The 19,971-nt window shown below is 36.5% G+C and overlaps 2 protein-coding genes across 3 annotated transcripts; both read left to right on the forward strand.

The window, feature by feature from the left end:
- The first annotated feature begins 935 nt into the window (after positions 1-935).
- Positions 936-6,732, forward strand: LOC106914633 (uncharacterized). The gene is made up of 10 exons (XM_014981535.2): positions 936-1,067; positions 1,372-1,564; positions 3,762-3,946; positions 4,027-4,242; positions 4,473-4,860; positions 5,072-5,193; positions 5,301-5,540; positions 5,988-6,149; positions 6,257-6,346; positions 6,450-6,732. The coding sequence occupies exons 2-10, from the start codon at positions 1,378-1,380 to the stop codon at positions 6,618-6,620; spliced, it is 1,761 nt and encodes a 586-aa protein (XP_014837021.2). The 5' UTR covers positions 936-1,067; positions 1,372-1,377; the 3' UTR covers positions 6,621-6,732.
- On the forward strand, positions 6,666-19,660 carry pir (pirin). Of its 2 annotated transcripts, none has more exons than XM_088004200.1 (10): positions 6,666-6,901; positions 8,584-8,703; positions 8,794-8,886; positions 11,531-11,611; positions 13,130-13,336; positions 14,632-14,716; positions 15,439-15,483; positions 16,479-16,561; positions 17,337-17,403; positions 17,516-19,660. In XM_088004200.1, the coding sequence occupies exons 1-10, from the start codon at positions 6,899-6,901 to the stop codon at positions 17,632-17,634; spliced, it is 903 nt and encodes a 300-aa protein (XP_087860326.1). In that variant the 5' UTR covers positions 6,666-6,898; the 3' UTR covers positions 17,635-19,660. The 2 variants fall into 2 exon arrangements, with proteins under 2 accessions (XP_087860326.1, XP_014837023.2); XM_014981537.2 differs by lacking the exon at positions 6,666-6,901 and adding an exon at positions 6,948-7,409.
- Positions 19,661-19,971: the final 311 nt, after the last annotated feature.

A 19,971-nucleotide genomic window follows, 5' to 3' on the forward strand; every position in this document is an offset into this window, starting at 1 on the left:
TCGATAAACATTTATGAAGAGGGGGTATCGTGTGGAATTGGTTAAGAAAACAGAACTTATTAAATACATGGAAGAAAGGGCGTTGAACTGTAATAATAAAAACCTATTTCATCAACCGCCGCCAGCAGAAGAGGTTCCTAAAGAAGTGATCTTATCGCCCTCTACAACGCTGTGCTGGAATGCGCTGATAACAAATAAAACAGAGAACATCTCAAAGGAAGCCAGCCTTTATTTTTGAGCGGTTATTTTGCAAGCACTCGAAATAACGTAACCGTAAGTCACCTTTATAGAAACCAAAGCAGAAAAGAAGAAACGAGAGCATGTCTTGTATTGTCACAGATTGCATGGGAAATATTGAGGAAATATTACTGTACTTCCTCTTTAGACTTTAGTCACTGAAGGAGAACTTAATAATTATTTATATGTTTTATTCTACGGTTATTGCTCAAGCCAATCAAAAGTGGTCGGGAGTAGTTGGCAAGGTACGACTGATGAAATCAGTGTGATAAAAGTTTCACTACATAGATGCCACCTCAGTACGGTGGTGAAAGGCTTTTGATAAAGTCATGGTCACACATGATGCATGAATAAAATCAGTATGCAGAGAAGCATTCTGCCTCAAGGCGGATCAACCAAAGCAACTGATTGATACATTCATTATATTTATGTACCAAAACTCTTTAAGGCCTTGGATGCATGAAGCCCTTTAACGAGGATTTTTTTTTTCTTCTTTGCCGTCAGTCGTTTAAGCTATTATCAGTAAAATATTTTAACAGTCATGTTTCCATGTGAATGTGATGAATTAGACATCAAGCATTTCTTACAATGTTTTGATGTGTTGACACTGAAGCGGTTGCATGTGTTGCTAAATTTATTCAAGCGCACATTTACAGAAGTTAATTTGGGATTTCCCCGCTGAGCCAGGGAAGTCCAAATGGGAGAGGATTGAATTACATGAGAGACACATGTTGCAAAACGTCAAGTCTACCGCCGTCTGCTGCATAATGCCTGTCTTGAAGAAGCTCAAAATTTTCCTCCAAGCAGGTGAAAAGTGACAAGTCTGCCAGGTACTGCACTGAGGTTCTGCATGATGGTGTTGTTTTGTTGCATAATGGATTTTTTTCCCTGTCTTTTTCTGAAATATGATCGGGGGGATTAAGTGGACAGATTACTGAAAATATATATATACTCATTTTAAACCACTTTGCTCGCTAATCAAAATAAACCACCAGTAACTGAGTGGGCTTCAGTTTGGGGAGTTTTTATGACTCGGTTGATGAACTAGCTCTAAATGTTCAGCTATTTTCCCTCGTCTGGGTTCTAGCAGCATAAGGAGTCATGTCCTGTTGTCTGTTCCTGTCTTGGTTTCAGATAGACATGCTCGATGTGTTAATAATAGGAAGTGGCCCCCATGGCTTGACCTTGGCGAGCTTGCTCAACAGCCTTGACCCTGATCAAGACTCTGACCGTGAAGATGACTCGCGTAATTCCAACCCCCCTCTCTCAAACCTTGAGACATTCAAACACAAACGCTGTGATGAAAGAAGAAAGAGGAGGACAGCAGGTACAACATGTTTGCATTAATTTATTAAAGAAGAATCAGGAATATACATTTTTAGAACTTTAATAGAGTCGTAAACCTCATCACAAGTTTTGGTAACTTCAACAAGTTTTGATTTTCTTTAATAATCAACATTTGTTCTCCAGAAAATGATGCAAAGGAAGGAGACAACAGCCACAATAAGATGAACTCTTTCTTAAAACAGCAATGCCAAACATCCCCCACACAATGGCTGAATTTCTCATTTTAATTAATAAATTGCCGCTTTTTAATGAGTTATATAGAAATGCTCACCTGCTGCCTGAAAAGTTTTTAATGACTTAATGTGGTGAGAAACTGAAGGAATCATTAATTAGACAGATTAGCGAAGAGGATGAGAGAGACAAGTTAACCAAGTGGAAGAAGCTGAGTGGGAAACTAAAAGATTACACTAACTGAGGGAAACTGGTCTGAGGAATGGCTGCACACACAATACCACAGAAACCAGGAAATTTCAGAATCTCTCAGAAAAACACAACCCAGCATTGTATAATTCAAACTACAGACCAAAAGATAAAAATTAATATTCAGAAACAAGAGTGAAAAACAAATAAGGAAATAGAAGAACACAAAAGATGTACAGAGGAACCAGATTACAAAATTAAAACAGGAACTGGTCAAAGAAAAGAGGTAAATGAAAACTAAAACCAACAGAACCTTAACCAAGACATAACTCTAAAAGTTCAACATGCAAATGTGCAAAGCCACCACAAAGTCCTTTTCACATGAGTATTTTCTATGATCCCCTGGATCACCTTAATCTCTGGGCAAAAGCTAAACTTTCAAAAATAAAGAAGGTTTGTGTCAAAAGTCATACAGGCTCTGTGGCTCCACATCATAGACCTGTACAGTAAGTGATAAAAGATTATTAATATATTATTTGTATTAGTACATACTCTCTTCTCCCTGAGTTCCATAAATTACCAGATGTTCACTCTTCAGGTTCCCTTTTGTAAAACTCAACAGATTCTGACAGTACTTTTATATCTCTGCTGAACGTGCAGCATAATAACAGGTTCTGAGTCGCCAGCGTGGTTAAAGCTCATGGCAACATTTACTGATGTTGCCGTTTTGAGACCATGTTGCTCAGAAACCAAGAAGAAAAGTGCAGGTTATCCTTGTATTTTCTAATTTAATTTACACGAACCTGGTGAATTATATTGTGGTTTTGGTAACACTTTATTTGAAGGGGGGTGAATAAGACTGTCCTGACACTTTCATAAATATGACATAACACCTGTCATGAACATGAATAAGCCTTCATGAATATTTATGACTGTTGTCATAAAGCGTCATTCGGTAAATTATGACACTTTTAATACAAAGTTGACATTATTCAAAATGTCTTTGTTATGACAACTTGACATTAACCAGGAAATCATTACTGTTTAAACTTTACCTTTAATTACATAAAGTTACCTAATTTTTAAAGTGCAACCAATAATACTTTTATAACAAATTTATATCAGTAATGGTTTCTTAGTTAATGTCAAGTTGTCATAACAAAGACATTTTGAATAATGTCAACTTTGTATTAAAAGTGTCATAATTTACCGAATGAGGCTTTATGACAACAGTCATAAATATTCATGAAGGCTTATTCATGTTCATGACAGGTGTTATGTCATATTTATGAAAGTGTCAGGACAGTCTTATTCACCCCCCTTCAAATAAAGTGTTACCGTGGTTTTTAACATTTAACCAGGGGTTATTATGTACCTTGTTGCTAATTTTCTTTCATTACAGCACATGGGCAATGCATGGATGACAATGCTTGTCCTTGACAAATAAAACATTTTGATGAAATAATTTTTTATGATTAAAAAAAAGCTGTTTTCTCAAACATTTACTTGTTGTCCCCCATATCGAGATTGATTTTTAATTTTTTTTAATTATAGCACAAAGTAAAATTCATTTTCTATGGAAAAAATAAATCTCTGAAAAAAAATTTTCAAGTTGGTATTTTCAAACAAATGACTACGTTTGCATGATATGGATGCTTCAAATAACTGGATGAATTGAATTTGAATATGAATATATCATGATTTATGATATATGCTGTATTGAAAATGTTGCTGACATTTTTTTTTTTTTACTTGAAGGAGTTGTACAAAAATAAAACAAACATTGGTTCAAATGCATACATCATTCATCCCTGCAGGACAGATGACTGAACAGCAGGAAAAAAAGTCAACAACATCAGAAAGCAATGTTTGCCCCCCACTCAGTGTCCTGGTGGTGGACACCTATGGAGAGTGGGCCGGTCTGTGGGAGAGTCAGTTCACAGCCCTGCACATCCCTCACCTGCGCTCTCACACACTGGTGCACACAGACCCTATAAATAAGGTATTTACATAACTTCCCCTGAAGTGGAAATGAGGAATACAAATACAGCCTGAATGTTTTTTGTTTTTTTTATGTGACAGAATGCGCTTCAGGAGTTTGTTCTCAGGTATGATCGTTCAGCAGAGCTTCACAGCCTTCCGGACCGTGTTCACATTCTGGATGAAAACGCGTTCTTCAACGACATGCGGCTTGGCAAGAGGGAGAGGAGACGTCTGAACGTCACGTCAACGCTGAAGAAGAGCCTGTCCTTCAGCCTGCCGGGAACCAAACTGAGTGTGGATTTTTTTAAAGAACAGGTCAGAAAAATATTTTCCAAATAAAGATACCTCTTAAAGTCACTTCTGTCTCTGTGAAGTAGCTTCACTTCATAAAATGTTGCAATACTGTTTGTTTTGAGGTACAACATTGCAAGGTATTATTTTATAAAATGATTATTTTATCCTCTGAACTTCAGTCATCAAGATCCTGCGTGTTGAAGGATTTCAAGACACACAGGTATTTTTTTATTTATTTTTTTAACATGCAGGTGAAGAGATACAAATTAGACAAAATTCTGCTGAAGGGAACAGTCGAACGCATCATCCCAGTGACTGGGGACACAAAAGGAATGGGTGAAGAACAGGAAGCCCAAAGAGAGACTGAACAGGCGGAAGTTGACCCAGGAAAGAAGGTTGAACATTTTTGCATTGAACTTCAAGACGGCAGGGTCTTAAAAGCCCGGCAGGTTGTTTTGGCAACAGGTCCAACCCGTGTTCAAATGTCAAACGTTCCCGAATGGGCAAAAAGCATTGAGGAAAATTTCCCAGAGGGGCGACTGCAACACACAGTTCATCTCATGCACAAGCTGTCAAACTCTAAGCAAAGGCTCCAAGAAATGGATTGTCAAGGACAGGAGGAGACTTCTTCGGGTCAAGGTAAGAAAGAGTTCTCATTTGAATAGAACAAACTTCAAGGAGGTTACAACTTTTACTCTCTAAATCTTTCTTTTTAAAAACATTATTTCAAGCCTAATGTTAAGCCTTGCTTTTACATGAAACCTTTAGATTTATTCTAAAGGTTGACACTGATACTGATCTATAGAGTTCCTTCACAAGATTTCTGACTATGTGTGTCCATTACATGTAGTATGTGAGACAGGACAGAGAGTAATGGTAGTTGGTGGAGGTCTGACCAGCGCTCATGTCGTATCAATTGCCCTGCAGCAAGGGGCCGACCACGTCACATGGGTCATGAGAAAACACCTGCAGGTCTAGTGGCTGCGTGAAACAGCATGTGGATCAACCAATAAAAGCAACACTGTGATGATGGCACATTTGATCTCCAAACATAGCCGTGTTCAACCTTTCTTCCGTAGCTGAAACAGTTTGATGTTGGCGACGTGGAGAGCCTGGTAGGCCGTTACTCCCACGTGGAGCACGGCATCAAGATGGATGGCCAGGCCTACCTGAGGCAGTTCTACAATGAACGCAGCCTTCACAAACGTCTGGCTATGATTCGGCAGGCGAGAAAAGGGGGCGCCATCACCCCAGAGGCATACATCCACCTGCAGCCATTTATACAGAGCGGACAGGTGGAGCTGAAGACTTTCTGCCAGGTAATGCAACCTGTAAATCCATATCTGTGACAACTTTGAATAAAACTGACTGTAAAATCAGAAAATGTGCATCAAAGCTTTTTCTGATCATACTCACTGAACAAATTTGGTTAACGTTCACGTTACGCAAACGTTACACAAAAACGTTCGAAACGTTACGCAAACATTGGCAAAAAATAGATGCAGATAAGGCATATTTTCCTGTCATACATGCTGTATTTCTTTTATTCTTTGCTCTTTAAGTCATTCTAAAGCAAATGTTGCGGAGCTCACTGTTTTCCTGCAAGGTGCTATTGGTTTGGTTCTGAAAAATGTTCATGTGGCTGATAAACGAATGCTTGGATGAACACTACATTATAACAAGATGAGCAATGAGCTGACTTTGCCAGTTGAAGTCAATAGGCTTATTCATGAATTAAGGTTAACTTGAATCGGGTCACTGTGCAGGTGAACGAGGCAAGCTGGTGCTACAGGTCTCAATCCTGGAATCTGTCTCTCAGCACCGGAGACCACTGGACAGGAGACAGGATCTGGCTCGCCACCGGCTGCAAACTTGACGTCAAACAGGATCCACTGCTTTCTGATGTGATGAAGCATTTCCCAATCCAGGTGGGCTAGGTTTCCAAACTATCTCTTGTGTTATAATTTTGGAATTTAGTCTCAGTTGGACAAACCTTTTGGTTTATTGACATGCATCTGGGATTTCCACTTTAAAGGTGATTGATGGGTGGCCTTGTATATTGGAAAGCTTACAATGGACAGAAGGATGCCCACTCTATCTGATGGGACAGTACTCCGCTCTTCAGGTAGGCAAACATTTTTGTTGCATTTTACTAAGCAAATCTTGGTTTCTGAAACAAGCTGTAGTTCTGAGTTCAGGAGCCTTCAGTCTTATATATTCCTTCACAGGTTGGTCCTCATGCTGTAAATCTAGCTGGTGGACAGGCTGCCAGCGTGAGAATTGCCAAGGACATTATGCACCATCAGATGCAGGACAGAGGACAGGATTCTGAAATGGGGAAAGGGAAATCCAAAACTGAAGAATATATCCAGCAGATGAAAGGACTTTTCTGGCTTTAATGTTAACTAAACCCTTCAGATGCAACTGGTTATGAGACTAATATGCATAAAATACTGGTCAAATGGTATTCTGTCACATAATAAAATAAGAGGTCTGACAGTAAACCACCAAGCTTTGTTCACCACCTTATTTGCCTCTATGAAGGTTTATTCTGTTGGGCTTACTGTGGATTGCTTAATGTGTAAATTATGTAATCTGAACTTTTCTCCTGTGCAGAAGAAGGCTTGTGGATTGAAATATAAAGAAAAAAGAAAAAAATCAGAAGACCCTTTTGGATATGGTATGAACTTCACCTTTAAATGTTTTCAAATATGTAATTTTTCAAATATTTATTTATTATATTTTTGTGAAATTTATGTATTATTTTGATTTTCTTGTGATTGTTCTGATTTCAGTTTTTTTTTCTTTGTGGGGGGGTTTTCGTTTGGTATTGCGTTGCTTCCCCTTGTTGGAAAAAACAGACCAACAGAACAAATAAGTGATTTTATCCAACTCTACACACTTTGGTTAATTTTTTTTATATTAATAATAATCATTTTTTGTAAAAAAAAAAAAAAAAATTACAAATAAAATAAAATCAACTATTTAAATGTATTTCAAATTAAAAAATGCCTTTTTTCAACTTTTGCTAAATCTTGTTTTCCTCTTTTACCTTGACCGTCGTGTCTTAAGCTCCGCCCCCTTTCCTCACTTCCGCCTTCTAATCTTGGGACGTTAAATAAATTGAAATTATTTTATTTCTAAGCACTACAAGCCGACGAAAGCGGTGCGGTTTTGTATACAGGCAGGTGAGTGGATTCACAATGAAAGCAGATGGCTCGGTTCAGTTTTTGCTGCTGACGGTGGAAATTTTAAACCACGGAAAACTGGAACCGTTCAAACTTTACATTGTTGCTTTATTGAGCACAATGTGTCTGGCAAGTCTTAACGAGATATTAGTGGCAGTAGGTGTTAAACTACGTGTCCATAAAACAGCCGCAGTTACAGCAAAGCTTTATTGTTACGCAGCGTAACTTAGCCGCAAATGGGGAAGTGACGCCGAAAAGGGTGGACGTCCAATAGAGATAATGTGACAATTTATGCGTCTTTGCTGTGAAATTACTACAAGCTGTTTTGTCTTTTAGAAACTAAAGCAGCTCATCACCAGTTGATATGATCAGCTGATCCATCGAAAATACAGGCACTGCCGTAACACTGGTGTATCCACTATTTCTCAATGACTGCATGCTATGCCAGCATTTCGGACAATGTTGGGTTGAATTAAACATTTTATTTTAAATCGATTTATTATGAAATGTCCATCTGAAAACTTCTGATCGTACTTCATGCCATATTTCTGTAGAATCCGTATTGAAGCATACGTTTTGCTTTTTCTCTGCCTTTTTCTTTGCACATTTTGTGCAACAGCATTTCGACTTTTTCAGTTGTGATTGTTACTAAGGACGTATGACAAGCAAAGAAGGACCGATAAAAAGCAAAGATTCGTCTTTGGAAATAATGTAAATGTTCCATTTCAATTTATTATCTAAAACTTTTAAGTTTTGTACTGTAAAAAAAGAAAACAAGTGGAAAACAAGAGACTAGCAACAAAATACAAACAGAATGGTAAAGTCAGAATTCCAGGCAGGAAAGCCTGAGGGTTCTAATAATCAGTAACCTGAAAATCCAATATGTATGTCTATAACTGCAGCAAATAAAAAGTACTATGCAACTGACATCAGCAGACATATTACCATGTATAAATCCTGAAAAATAGTTTTACGTTTCTCTCAGCACTGGACTTTTCCTTATATAAGTTTTTCACAATTGATGTCCTTTATGTACCTTTTGATTAGTTGATTCAAGTGCATCATGTGGTACTTGTGTTACAGTTTGAGAACCATAGACTAAAGTTACGGCACAGTTACAAATGGTTGTCATTTCTGCTTTCAAAAAGTCAAAAGGGTACTGTATGTTTTGCAGTGTCTCGTGAAATTCTGCACAAAGAAGATGATTGTGAGGAAGCTGCTGAAGACCGTTCTCAGTGTGGAACAAGCGGAGGGAGCCGGCGCTCTGGTCCGAAGGAGCATTGGTAGGAAGGAAGTAAGTTCAAGCAAAATCAATCAGTTGTCAGTGTTTGGGTACACTTCAAGAGTAACACTTATGAATATTTCCTATATATTTTACTTGAAGCTAAGAAACTTGGATCCTTTCCTGTTGCTGGATGAGTTTAAAGTGGCCAAGCCAGCAGGTTTTCCAGACCATCCTCACAGAGGTTTTGAGACGGTAAGAACAAAGAGTTCATACAACCCTCGTTTGAAAACTGGGATTCTTGAAATTTGGTTATTTTTGGATATTTTGGCTATTTATACACTGCTCAAAAAAATAAAGGGAACACTCAAATAACACATCCTAGATCTGAATGAATGAAATATTCTCATTGAATACTTTGTTCTGTACAAAGTTGAATGTGCTGACAACAAAATCACACAAAAATCATCAATGGAAATCAAATTTATTAACCAATGGAGGCCTGGACACACACAAAATTAAAGTGAAATGTTCCCTTTATTTTTTTGAGCAGTATATATTATGGAGTTTAGCATTTACTACTTCCTGTTCCTCTTAGGGAAAAAAAATCTTTCAAAAACCAAGCCAAAGTCTTTACATTAGCAGTGGACATCTCCAGTCTTTTATAAAAGTATTACTCTATCTTACTTTCACAACTTAAGCACAGCCATTTTCTCATGTATTTTCTTCCATGTATTTAGAAAACAAAATGAAATAAGTAATTTTAGTTTTGGGAGTTTAGACTGTTTTCCATGACAGTGTAGAGATTTGTGTGCTGCCATTTTTTCCTAGTTACACAAGTAACTGAATCGCTGAGTCATTTTCTTTTTAAAAGGGTGAAACTGAACGTAACAGCCAAGCGCACATACAAGCAAATGGCAAAATTCATATTTAAACACTAGATTGCGACAAGAGTCAAAAGTATTACTTATTTCAAAAGCAGTATTACTTATTCAAAAGAAAAAAGGAATGAGTAATTTAATTTAGCTTACACTATGTCGCAAAGACATGTATTTTTCATGACGGTAAATAGATGTGTCCTGCCTTTTTTTTTTTATCATTAAAGTAACCGAAATGCTGAGTCATTTTCTTTTGAAAAGGGTCAAATTGAGCAGAACAGCCAAGCCCAGATACAAGCAAACAACAAATCTCATATTTAAACCCTAGTTGGCAACAAGAAGCAACAGTACCCTATTATTTATTTAAAAAAAAAAAAAAAAAAAGAGTAATTTCATTTTTGGTAGTTTGCACTTTGTCACAAATACATCTGTTTTTCATGACAGTGAATAAACATGTGTGCTGCCGTTTAACCGACATGCTGACTCATTGTCTTTTCAAAAGGGTCAAACCGAGTTGAACAGCCAAGCCCAGATACAAGCAAACAGCAAAATTCATATTTAAACACTAAACTGTGACAAGAAGCAACAGTATTACGTATTTCAAGAAATGAAATAATTTCATTATTGATCATTTACACTTTGTCACAAAGACATCTGTTTTTCACGACAGTGTAGAGATTTGTGTGCTGCCTTTTTTTGTAAGTTGTATAAGTAACAGAAACGGTTACTTTTAAAAGGGTCAAACTGAGCAGAACAGCCGATTCCAGATACCCGCAAAGAGCAAAACTCATATTTAAACACTAGATTGTCACAAGAAGCAACAGTATTACTTATTTAAAAAAAAGAGAAATGAGTCATTTTGTTTTTGTAGTTTACACTTTGTCGTAAATACATCTGTTTTTCATGACAGTGTATGGAAATGCGCGCTACCTTTGTTCTTAATCATAAGTAACCGAAATGCTGAGTCATTTTCCTTTTAAAGAGTCAAACTGAGCAGAACAGCCAAGCCCAGATAAAACAAAAACAGTAAAACTCATATTTAAACACTAGATGGCGACAAGAAGCAACATTATTCTATTCAGTTCTGGTAACTCTAAGTTTACACATTTTGAAAAATCATACATCAGGACAGTGGTATTGAATATGTTCTGGCATTTTGAATTATGGATAATCTTAACTGAAGTCCGCATATTATTGAGTTAAATATTTCAATATGACAGCATGAAAACAAATCCCTTAAATTTTAAATAGAAAAGTTGTTCTGTGTCATCAGAACATCTATGATTTAATTATTTTTCTGTCACTTCAGTGCTGTTCATATTTTTTTGATCATTCATAATGAATTCTTACTAGTAAATAAAATTTTCTGAGTGTATTGAAGTAAATCTATGAAAAACAAACAAATAAAAAACACCAAACGTAAATTCCCATCAACATCCCAGACACCTCCCTCCCCCAGTTTGTTTGATTTTGTATATGCAGCCTCCATCTCCCTGTGTGCATGAATGGCAACGGACACAGCCGACCCTCGCACAGCTTTTGAAATCACACAGCTGTGCAGATGGATCACACACAGCTCACTGCTGGAGCTCGAGCTTCCCTCCCTAACACAGATGTTTAACTTTGAGTCTGAAACCTTAAAGTCTGCGTTTCTCTTCCTGCTGTGCTGAAATGAATGCGTGAACATTGGGAATATAGTTGGCTAGTTTTTTTTGTTTGTTTGTTTGTTTTTTTTAAACTCGGCAATTATACATTCCTTGAGATTAGGAGCCTAATGATGAGGTACAGTCAAGAGGGCTAATGAACAAAAAAAAGCAACATTTTTTACTGAATACAAATTTGATATGAATGTAAAAGCAAAAATCCAACTTTAGAGACATAGTTTATCGACTTCAAAGTAGAGAGCAACAATATGAATAAAAAAACTAATTTAATTTGTGCGTTATGATTTAATGTAATCATTTTGGCAGTTAACCACAGCTTTAATTTGTGGCTTTTGTCTGTGTGTTTTTGTGTCTTAGGTCACGTATGTTTTGGGGGGGATCACAGCCCATGAGGACTTTTGCGGTCATTCTGGACGTCTGACGACTGGAGATTTACAAGTACTGAAAAAGAATTAGGCAACAATTGACTTGTGATTCTTTTGTTACTATAAAGTTGCAGATTATTTTAGGCAAAAAAGAAACGATTGTAAGTTTTTCTGCCAGCACTTTTGACATAAGCTTTGTTTAAAGCTGTTTTTCTCAATCAGTAAATTTGCCACCTTAAATAATGGTTTCTGTTCTTTCAGATGTTACAGGGTTTCTTTTATTATCACTGTGAATGAAGCTATATAAGCACAAAAACTAATGTAGCTTACAAATACCCTTGATTGAACACATATGCTTTATAATCATGCAAAGTCCCGCGAATTTAATATTATGCCCTCAGGACTGTTTATTAAAGAAGGTTTATAAAGCAGTACAACAAACACAATTTGAAACAGAGTTTCAGTCAAGTCCAGCTGAATTTACTTCAACACACAGTGTACCTCAGCGGACTCATGAAAGCTGCAGATGAGCCAAAGCATTTTTTTTTTTTTTTTTTCTTAGGATAGTTTTGTTAAAGACAGAAACAAAACAATGAATATGATCAAGAGCTAAAAGATTTTCTTAAAACAAAATGCATTTATAACAGGAGAATTTCAAATAAAGTTTTGTTTTCCTAAAAAAAAAAAAAAACTCATGTAGCCGTACAGCCGTCTCAGGTATTAGAAAATGCTTCATTGCACCTGTAATTTTCACTTTGATTAGTACTTTATGAAGTAAAACTGGCTGGTGGTTCTCATATAAGTGTATTTCAGTTTTTCACTGAATATTTACAGAAAAAGGTCACGACTAGCTGATGTAAAAGAAAGGAGGAGCTGGTGAATACTAAATGTTTCACAGAAATCCCAAACCTTTTTGTTAATCTTGTCAGACAATCTTTATTTATTGTTTTTTTTAAACCTAGGAGGAGTAAATGTTTTCTCATGGTGGATTCATTTCTGAATCTGACATGAGGCAACTAGTGAATTACATAATAGAAGGACTAAATTCTGCATAGGACTGTAACTGCCTATAAGGAAAGTTCCTGAAAGCTCATAAAATCATTAGCAATTCTTTGGAATAAATTATTTAAGAACTTTAGGTCTTTGTAAGCAGTTTGTTTGTCTACACCTTTTGGCTGCACAACATAAATTTACCTTTATGCTGAAGTTCCTACAATTTTTATAAGACTAGTGGTATACGAGATTATACTAATACGACTGTTAGAGTTGTATAAACTCACCTTCATTGAGTATTTGTTTCAGTTCAGATTAAATTTAAGACATTACTGGTTCTACAATTGGTGGCTTCACTAAAATGCTTCTTAAGTAAATGTCAGAAAAAACATTTTCAATGTTTACTTTTTCAATTTCATTAATGTCTCAGTAAGTGCTAGTGGTGCAGATGGACGTATTTAATTCATGCAACACAAACACAGTTTCAAACTAAGCTTAACATTATAGCTTCAACATTTTCAAACATCCTCAACATCAGGGTTACATGTTTACATTTTGTGACTGAGATTATGAGAGAAATTGTGTCATTGTCTGCCAGTGGATGACAGCAGGACGGGGGGTGGTCCATGCTGAGATGCCTGTGTCAGAGGAGCCAGTGGTGGGACTGCAGCTGTGGGTGAACCTCCGAAAACAAGAAAAGATGATTGAACCAGCATACCAGGAGCTTAAAAGCTCGGAGATCCCCAAACGCAGCCAGGGTGGGATCACAGTCGCCGTGATATCCGGAGAAGCATTGGGAGCGAAGGTGTGTGTTCATTTGTGAGAGAATCTTCATATTTCAGCCATCGAACCTAAAGCAGGAGCAGAAATTTTTAAGTGAAGCGATTTCTCTTTTAATCTGATAAGCAAATATCTAAAAGTATATGCCATTTTGTCTGTGTGTTGCTGAACAGGACAGTGTGTTTACCACAATGTTTGACCGCGGTGGTTGGAAGGATTGTTTGGAAAAAGGAAGCTAGAAATGAGGAACAGATTCTTTTGGCATCTGAATGATGACTTGCAGTTTTGTGGCGTCTCCTAGTTGTTTTCCTACATATGTGACCAGCGGTGGATTCTGAGGTGGCGTCTGATTGAGAAAGTGCGAAATGATGACAAACTGTGGCCGACTGTGAGGCTGAAAGTGAAGATGAACAAGTTATGATTGAAATTATGTTTCCATATGGCGAATTACTTGATTTGAAGACATGATCACTTTTTCACATAACTTTTAGTCGTCAGATTAAGCTAAAAAGTTATGGTCCATAAGGAAATGTTAACATAGCAGCTTTGGTAAATAAAGAGGATCAGTGGATTGGAAAAGTTCAAGTGCCTTTATCTGAGCTTAATATAAACAAAAGCATAAAAGACACAGCAAGTTCCTGTGTTTCAAAACCAAGAGTTAACATTAGTTTCAATTAAAAAACAGTATATCTTAACTTTCCTAAAATAATAAAAACATGTTGGCTTGAAATAATTACATACTTTTAATCAGAAGATGTAGGACAGAGCTCTTGGAAGAAGAAATGGCCTTTTATATTCTTGGCTAAATATAGAATCCAGCTCAACTTGTTTAGTCCATGTGATTTGACATGTGCACTTTTGGGACATCTGTGACTGGCACACATCCCAAAAATACATAGTTGATGCAAAATAGCCATAAAATACTGAACACAGATTTAACACTAATGGAAAACGTTGATTTGATTTTATTTCCCTATACTCTTTTTATTTATCATAACGACAGTACTAAAGCTCAGTCACTTTGTTTAGTTGAGATGAAGGCGTGTTAAATTTGAATATGTTTTGAGAAGAAACTTTACAGAGTGTGAGCTCACAACCCCAACAGTTTCATCCTGGGGAATGAAAATGTTGCGTTTATTTGGTGTTGATCACAGATTAAAACTTGATTCCTATGAAAAACTAATTCAAACAAGATATGTGATGATATCTTGGCCATAGCATGATGTTACTATGGGCCGTTATTATGTAAACTTATGAGTACGAAATAAAACATGTATATCTGTGCATTTTTTACCATGTGCTTTGTTTTCTTGTATACAGTCTAAGGTTTACACAAGGACACCAACCTTGTATTTGGACTTCAAGCTGCAGGCCGGGGCCATGCATGTGCAGCCAGTCCCATCTGGTAAGAGAATACTTGTATTGTTGTACAACCCAGAGATGGATTGGAAATGACAAAAGAATCAGAGCAGACCTACTCACAAACATCTAGTGGTTCCCTTAAGACTTATTATAAATGTTCAGGCTTGGAAGTATCCATGCTGTGAAATGACCTAGTTTATATAAAGCTGCACTGATGCTTGTGATGGGAAAGTACATTGATTTAATCTTGAATATATTAGATTTCGACAGTAGAAACCCAGTGCCCCTTTTAGTAAGTTTGTAAAAATGTTAATCGCACACTAAACATCTTCTGTATATATATATTTTTTACACTCAAATACTGTATTGTAAATAATATGTCTTTTTCATGCTCAGTACACATGATGCACATTATGGACATTTTTGGAAAAGTAATCAGACTGTTGTCGCATATCCCTTGAATCGCGAGTCCAATATTCCTATTTCTAATAACTGCACAGTATTTTCTGTTCTAGTTTTGTACAGTATTTTATTATTACTACTGTTGTTCTTAATGCTAATCTTTTTGTGTGAACTTTTATATATGATGCTGCTGTTACATCTGAATTTCTCCATTGTGGGATAATACAGACCTGTTGTATTCTAATTTCAGTAGATCTAGACCAAGTTAGTGTTACCTTTGAGTTTGGCTCAATAAACCATTTATTGCAGGTAATGGAAGCTGCAGTTTCCTCTGTAAACTAATAACATTTCTTTGTTTGACAGGTTGGACCACCTTCATTTATACTCTCTCTGGAACTATTCATGTCGGTGAGGGATTTATTTATTTTTTTCAACTTTCTTTACTTTGTTTTATTTTTCCTGGAAGTATTTCTGACTAAACTTTATAGTTTAATGTTATTAACAAATAGGAATGTATCTGGTATGTTGAGCTGGACCAACATGGTTTGGTGGGTAATATAGACTACCTGGCTTCCTACTGAAAAATCTACTTAGCAAATAAGTGAGTGCTTTGAGACTAACAACAGCTTGCCTTTTAAAGCCAACCAGAAGGTTCAGTACATTTCAACATTAAAGCTTGACCACTTATTACTGTTACTTACTAATGGTGTTTTTAGTTTTTCTCTAATATCAATCATATATATAGAAAATATGACCGTATACCAAGCTGCATATCAGCAATATGTAATTTAACTGTGTATGATTGTAACCGCTTGACCTGGTGGAGAAACTCCTGGTGTTTCTCACTGGGTAGCCATCGTGGGCTCAGGGAACTCCCTTTGCATGAGAACAGACTCTTCCAGACACTGGACTTATTTTCACAGGCTTTGTTGATTTATGTGAACTGATTTTAATATTCTGCTATAAAATCTTGCTACATTTGATTGCTGTCCTTTGTTACCCTGAAGATTTACTTAACTGACTGTAATCACAACCAGATGTTTTAATGACACCAGAGGATAAGAAGGGATGCTGAGACTCTAACTCTGAGAAGTCTCTAACTCTGTGTGTAGTCTGACCTAAATCAGAACCAGCTGACTTTGATGAATGCATCCAGGAGAGCCGCTATTGTTTGTTTCTCGTCGTATTCAGTCTCATTGTGCAATGAGGAAGTAGATCAGTTCTCATGGCAAAGAGTGTACAACCCGATAGTATAAAAGTGGACCAAATGAAGTAGCCGGAGAGTGTATGCAATAAATGTTTGACCTCACGGAGGTTTACACTTGATATAAATAATGTGATGATTAAAAGTTAAATCCCTATTATTCTTGTTTACATATTAATATGCATTTTTTTTTCAAAAGGCCCAGATCAGGAGCAGCAGCCGGTGGAGTCTCATCACACTGTGGTGTTTGGAGATGGTGATTGTGTCAGGTTTGAAAACAAGGTATAAAACTTCAAATGTTGAGACCTTGTCCACAAACATGCATTGTCAGATGGACTTTATTGTCAAAAATGAAACGTTTATCAGAAAAAACATCGTTTTTGTTTTGTTTTATTTCAAATGCCATTAGGACTGTCATAAACAGTTGGCAAAGTGTTTAGTAATATATTGTTGGGGGTTTTGGTCTCAGATTCATTAGTAGTTCTACCAGTTTGCTGTAATTTTATGACCTCCTACTACATTTTTAGGAACATCCCCGTACTTCCTTAAAAGGTGCTCCTGCTTCAGCAAAGCATGTCCAAGCCATGACATTTCACCCATGACATTTCACCCACTGTGCTTTTCATTTTCTGTGAGGTTCTTTTTATGGAGTGCTGCATTTGGTTTACACAAAACATGTCATAAATACTTTAGTTTTAGGTTCGTCTTTCCAAAGATTCCAGAGATTCTGGTCTGCGTCTGCATTCCTTCTGGTCTGGACTTGATGTTCTTCTTGGTTTCCTCTTTGCAAAAATCTCGTCACACCTGAAAGTTAAACTTGGGTGGTCTTTATCCGATTGCACAATAATGCACTTAACACATCAACAGTAGGAAGAGCCTGCTGTAGGTTGGTTGACAGTGTTCTAATTTATTGCTTATCATAAATCACTTTTTTAAATCGAATTTTTAATTAACATTTTAAAATACCTGTTAAGTTTGTGTTATTTTTATTACTTTATTATGAAATCTTCTTTCAGCCTTTTTTCCAAGAAAGATGATAGCTTGTTTTTATCTCCAGGGCTCTGAAGTTTCTCATTTTGTGCTGATTGCTGGAGAGCCGATCAACGAGCCCGTGGTACAACAGGGTATGTTCTCTACTTTTCCATTACTGTTCAGTAAACGAAGAAATCCCTTTGTTATTAGCAGGAATTCTGGCCACAGCTTTCAGTGTATTAATTGAAGTTGTTTGGCCTTCAGGTCCGTTTGTAATGAACACTCAGGAGGAGATCCAGCAGGCCATTATGGACTTCCAGAGTGGCACAAATGGCTTTGAAAGAGCCAAAAACTGGAGGTCCAAAATCAGAGATTCTTCTTGAGCAATGCAGCTCTTTATACAGATTGTTTCTGTCTTGCACTATGGGAGTGGATGGATGTTCTCAAGAGCGTTGTAATATTTTAGTAAAACAAAAAAAAAAGTTATGCTGATTTAGAGCTTTAAATATACTTATATCTAATCATAATGCTTTACATGTTATCTTTTTTATGCTGTTTGTAGTTACAGAAATACTATATACAATACTTTATTTTGGTGTTTTTAAGTGGGTACAAAAATACATGTAAGGTAGGTTTGAGTTGTTATGATTTCTTGATTAATTGTAAGCTGTGTTGGTCTTTTTTTTTTCAGTAGGATTTCCTCCATCCATCCTCCTCCACCTCTTTCCTTTTCCGTCTTTGTGGCCTTCAACCCTAAACTTTTCACTTCCATTTTTGTCATGATTATCTCGGCTGCTAGATGGCATCATTAACACAAACTGTGCAAGTGCTGCATTGAGACGTTTGTACAAACCGGCTTTATTATAGTGGAAGGAAAGTCTCTTATGTTGCTAAAAAAAGAACAACACAGCAGATGCCTCGATAATATTTCTTCTTAATCAGCACTTTAGAAATTGAGATTGGCACATATGTTGAGATGGTGTCATGTCCTTCTGCCAGGCGCCTTCAGAGACTTAGTTTATTTTTTATTTTTTTTAAAGATTTTAAATTCTGTTTGGAGAATTTGTGGCGTAAATTCATCCTTGTGGATTTGTAACTTCTGCAAGATGGTGCTAATTAAAGCATGCCTTCCTGAAGAAGAGTGTTTAGTCGCTGCTACTGGGATATATAGTTCCTATTGACTGATTCATCTTCACTGAAGTTACCAGAGCAACCACACAGGGATATCTCCCTGGTGACACTTGTTAGATATTTTAATTAAAGGTTTTGCAAAAGACTTTTTCCATGTATAATAAGCACTTTGTTTGCTCTCCTTTATTTTATTGACTCACATGTTCGCTCTATGTGTATCCCATCTTCGCTTTGAAGCAGACGTGTGTTACCTAATGCATATAAGTAATAAAAGTTAAGAAGTTGTTTACATATTATTAAACTCATAATTTTAGGACGTAAGGTTCTCCAGCATTGTACATTTGAAAATGTAAATCTTTTGAAGACTGTCTTGATTGGAGAAGTATCGTAACAATCATATTTTCCCATCTTCTAATATTATTGAAAACTACAGACTACACAGCTTACAGATGCAATAGATTTTTGTTGTTATTGGTGGTGGTGGTGCATTTCTTGCAAATTAAATACTAAACTTAATGTGTCGTTAAGGGTTAGTGGGTAGGATGTCTGGGAGACGGGTGTGGTGCTGGCTTCTTACTTACCATCATGTTACGATGGTCTGGATCACATTTAAAACACGTGTTCCTACTCTTAGTCAGGGACATGCAAGTCTAGAGGAAAAACACTGGTGAAAGATTTAGCAGGGAGATGATCTGTCAACTCGATACAAAGATTTGAATAACAGAAACAAGAATCACAAGTTAAGATAAATCTTGATGCTGTAAGACCGTCTTTGTAAATCTAGGTAGTTTTTGTTGTTACTGTAACCTTAGGGTTATTTTCCCATAAAAATCAAATCTGTCTGAAGTGGTATAGCCATAAAGTTCTAAGTCCTGAAACATAGACTAATAGTAAAGAGGATTTTTGCACTGCCTCATTGCAGGAAACCTCAGCCTATTCATCAAAGCTTTAGCAGGACTGTCCTGGTTTAAAGCCCATCTCTACATTTGGCTTAAACACACAATACACACAAGGAAGGTTATTGTTTAATTCTCAAGCTGCACCTTTTATGATGAACTCACACTTGACCAGTTGCTGTCAGGACAGCAGACTGATATATGTTTAGTCCATCTAAATGAGTAGAACTTCTTAATTTTACCTTCACTGCTATGGAGTTTCCTTTGGTTTCCTCCAGATGCTTCACTGTTTGACATGATGAATGTGTCCTGTTTCACTTGATTTATTTTTATTTTTTTTCTAAATGGTTTGTCTCGAAATAAAGACTTGAATGTAAACAAACTTTTGTCTCCCAAACTTATTCTAAAATGTCTTTTATGGAATAACTATTAGTTTAGTTAGTTAAACTGACCAATCTTAGAATATGTTAAAAATGAGGATTCTAATTCACTCTGGTTCTGGTTTAGGTTTAGCATGAGAACCTTCCTGCAGTAGCATGATATGAGGTTTTGTGGGTTTCTCACACTCTTGAACCCGAGCTTTCAAAGTTCATTTGGAGGGATGCCAGCAAAAAATCCTTCACCAGCTCAGAACATTTAGTATGTTTTTGCTAGTGGAAAAACGCTGGTGTGCAATTAGATATTTTACATAGA

Source organism: Poecilia mexicana, unplaced genomic scaffold (assembly GCF_051168715.1).
Source record: "Poecilia mexicana isolate PSO_F unplaced genomic scaffold, ASM5116871v1 scaffold_3, whole genome shotgun sequence".
Classification (NCBI taxonomy): domain Eukaryota; kingdom Metazoa; phylum Chordata; class Actinopteri; order Cyprinodontiformes; family Poeciliidae; genus Poecilia; species Poecilia mexicana.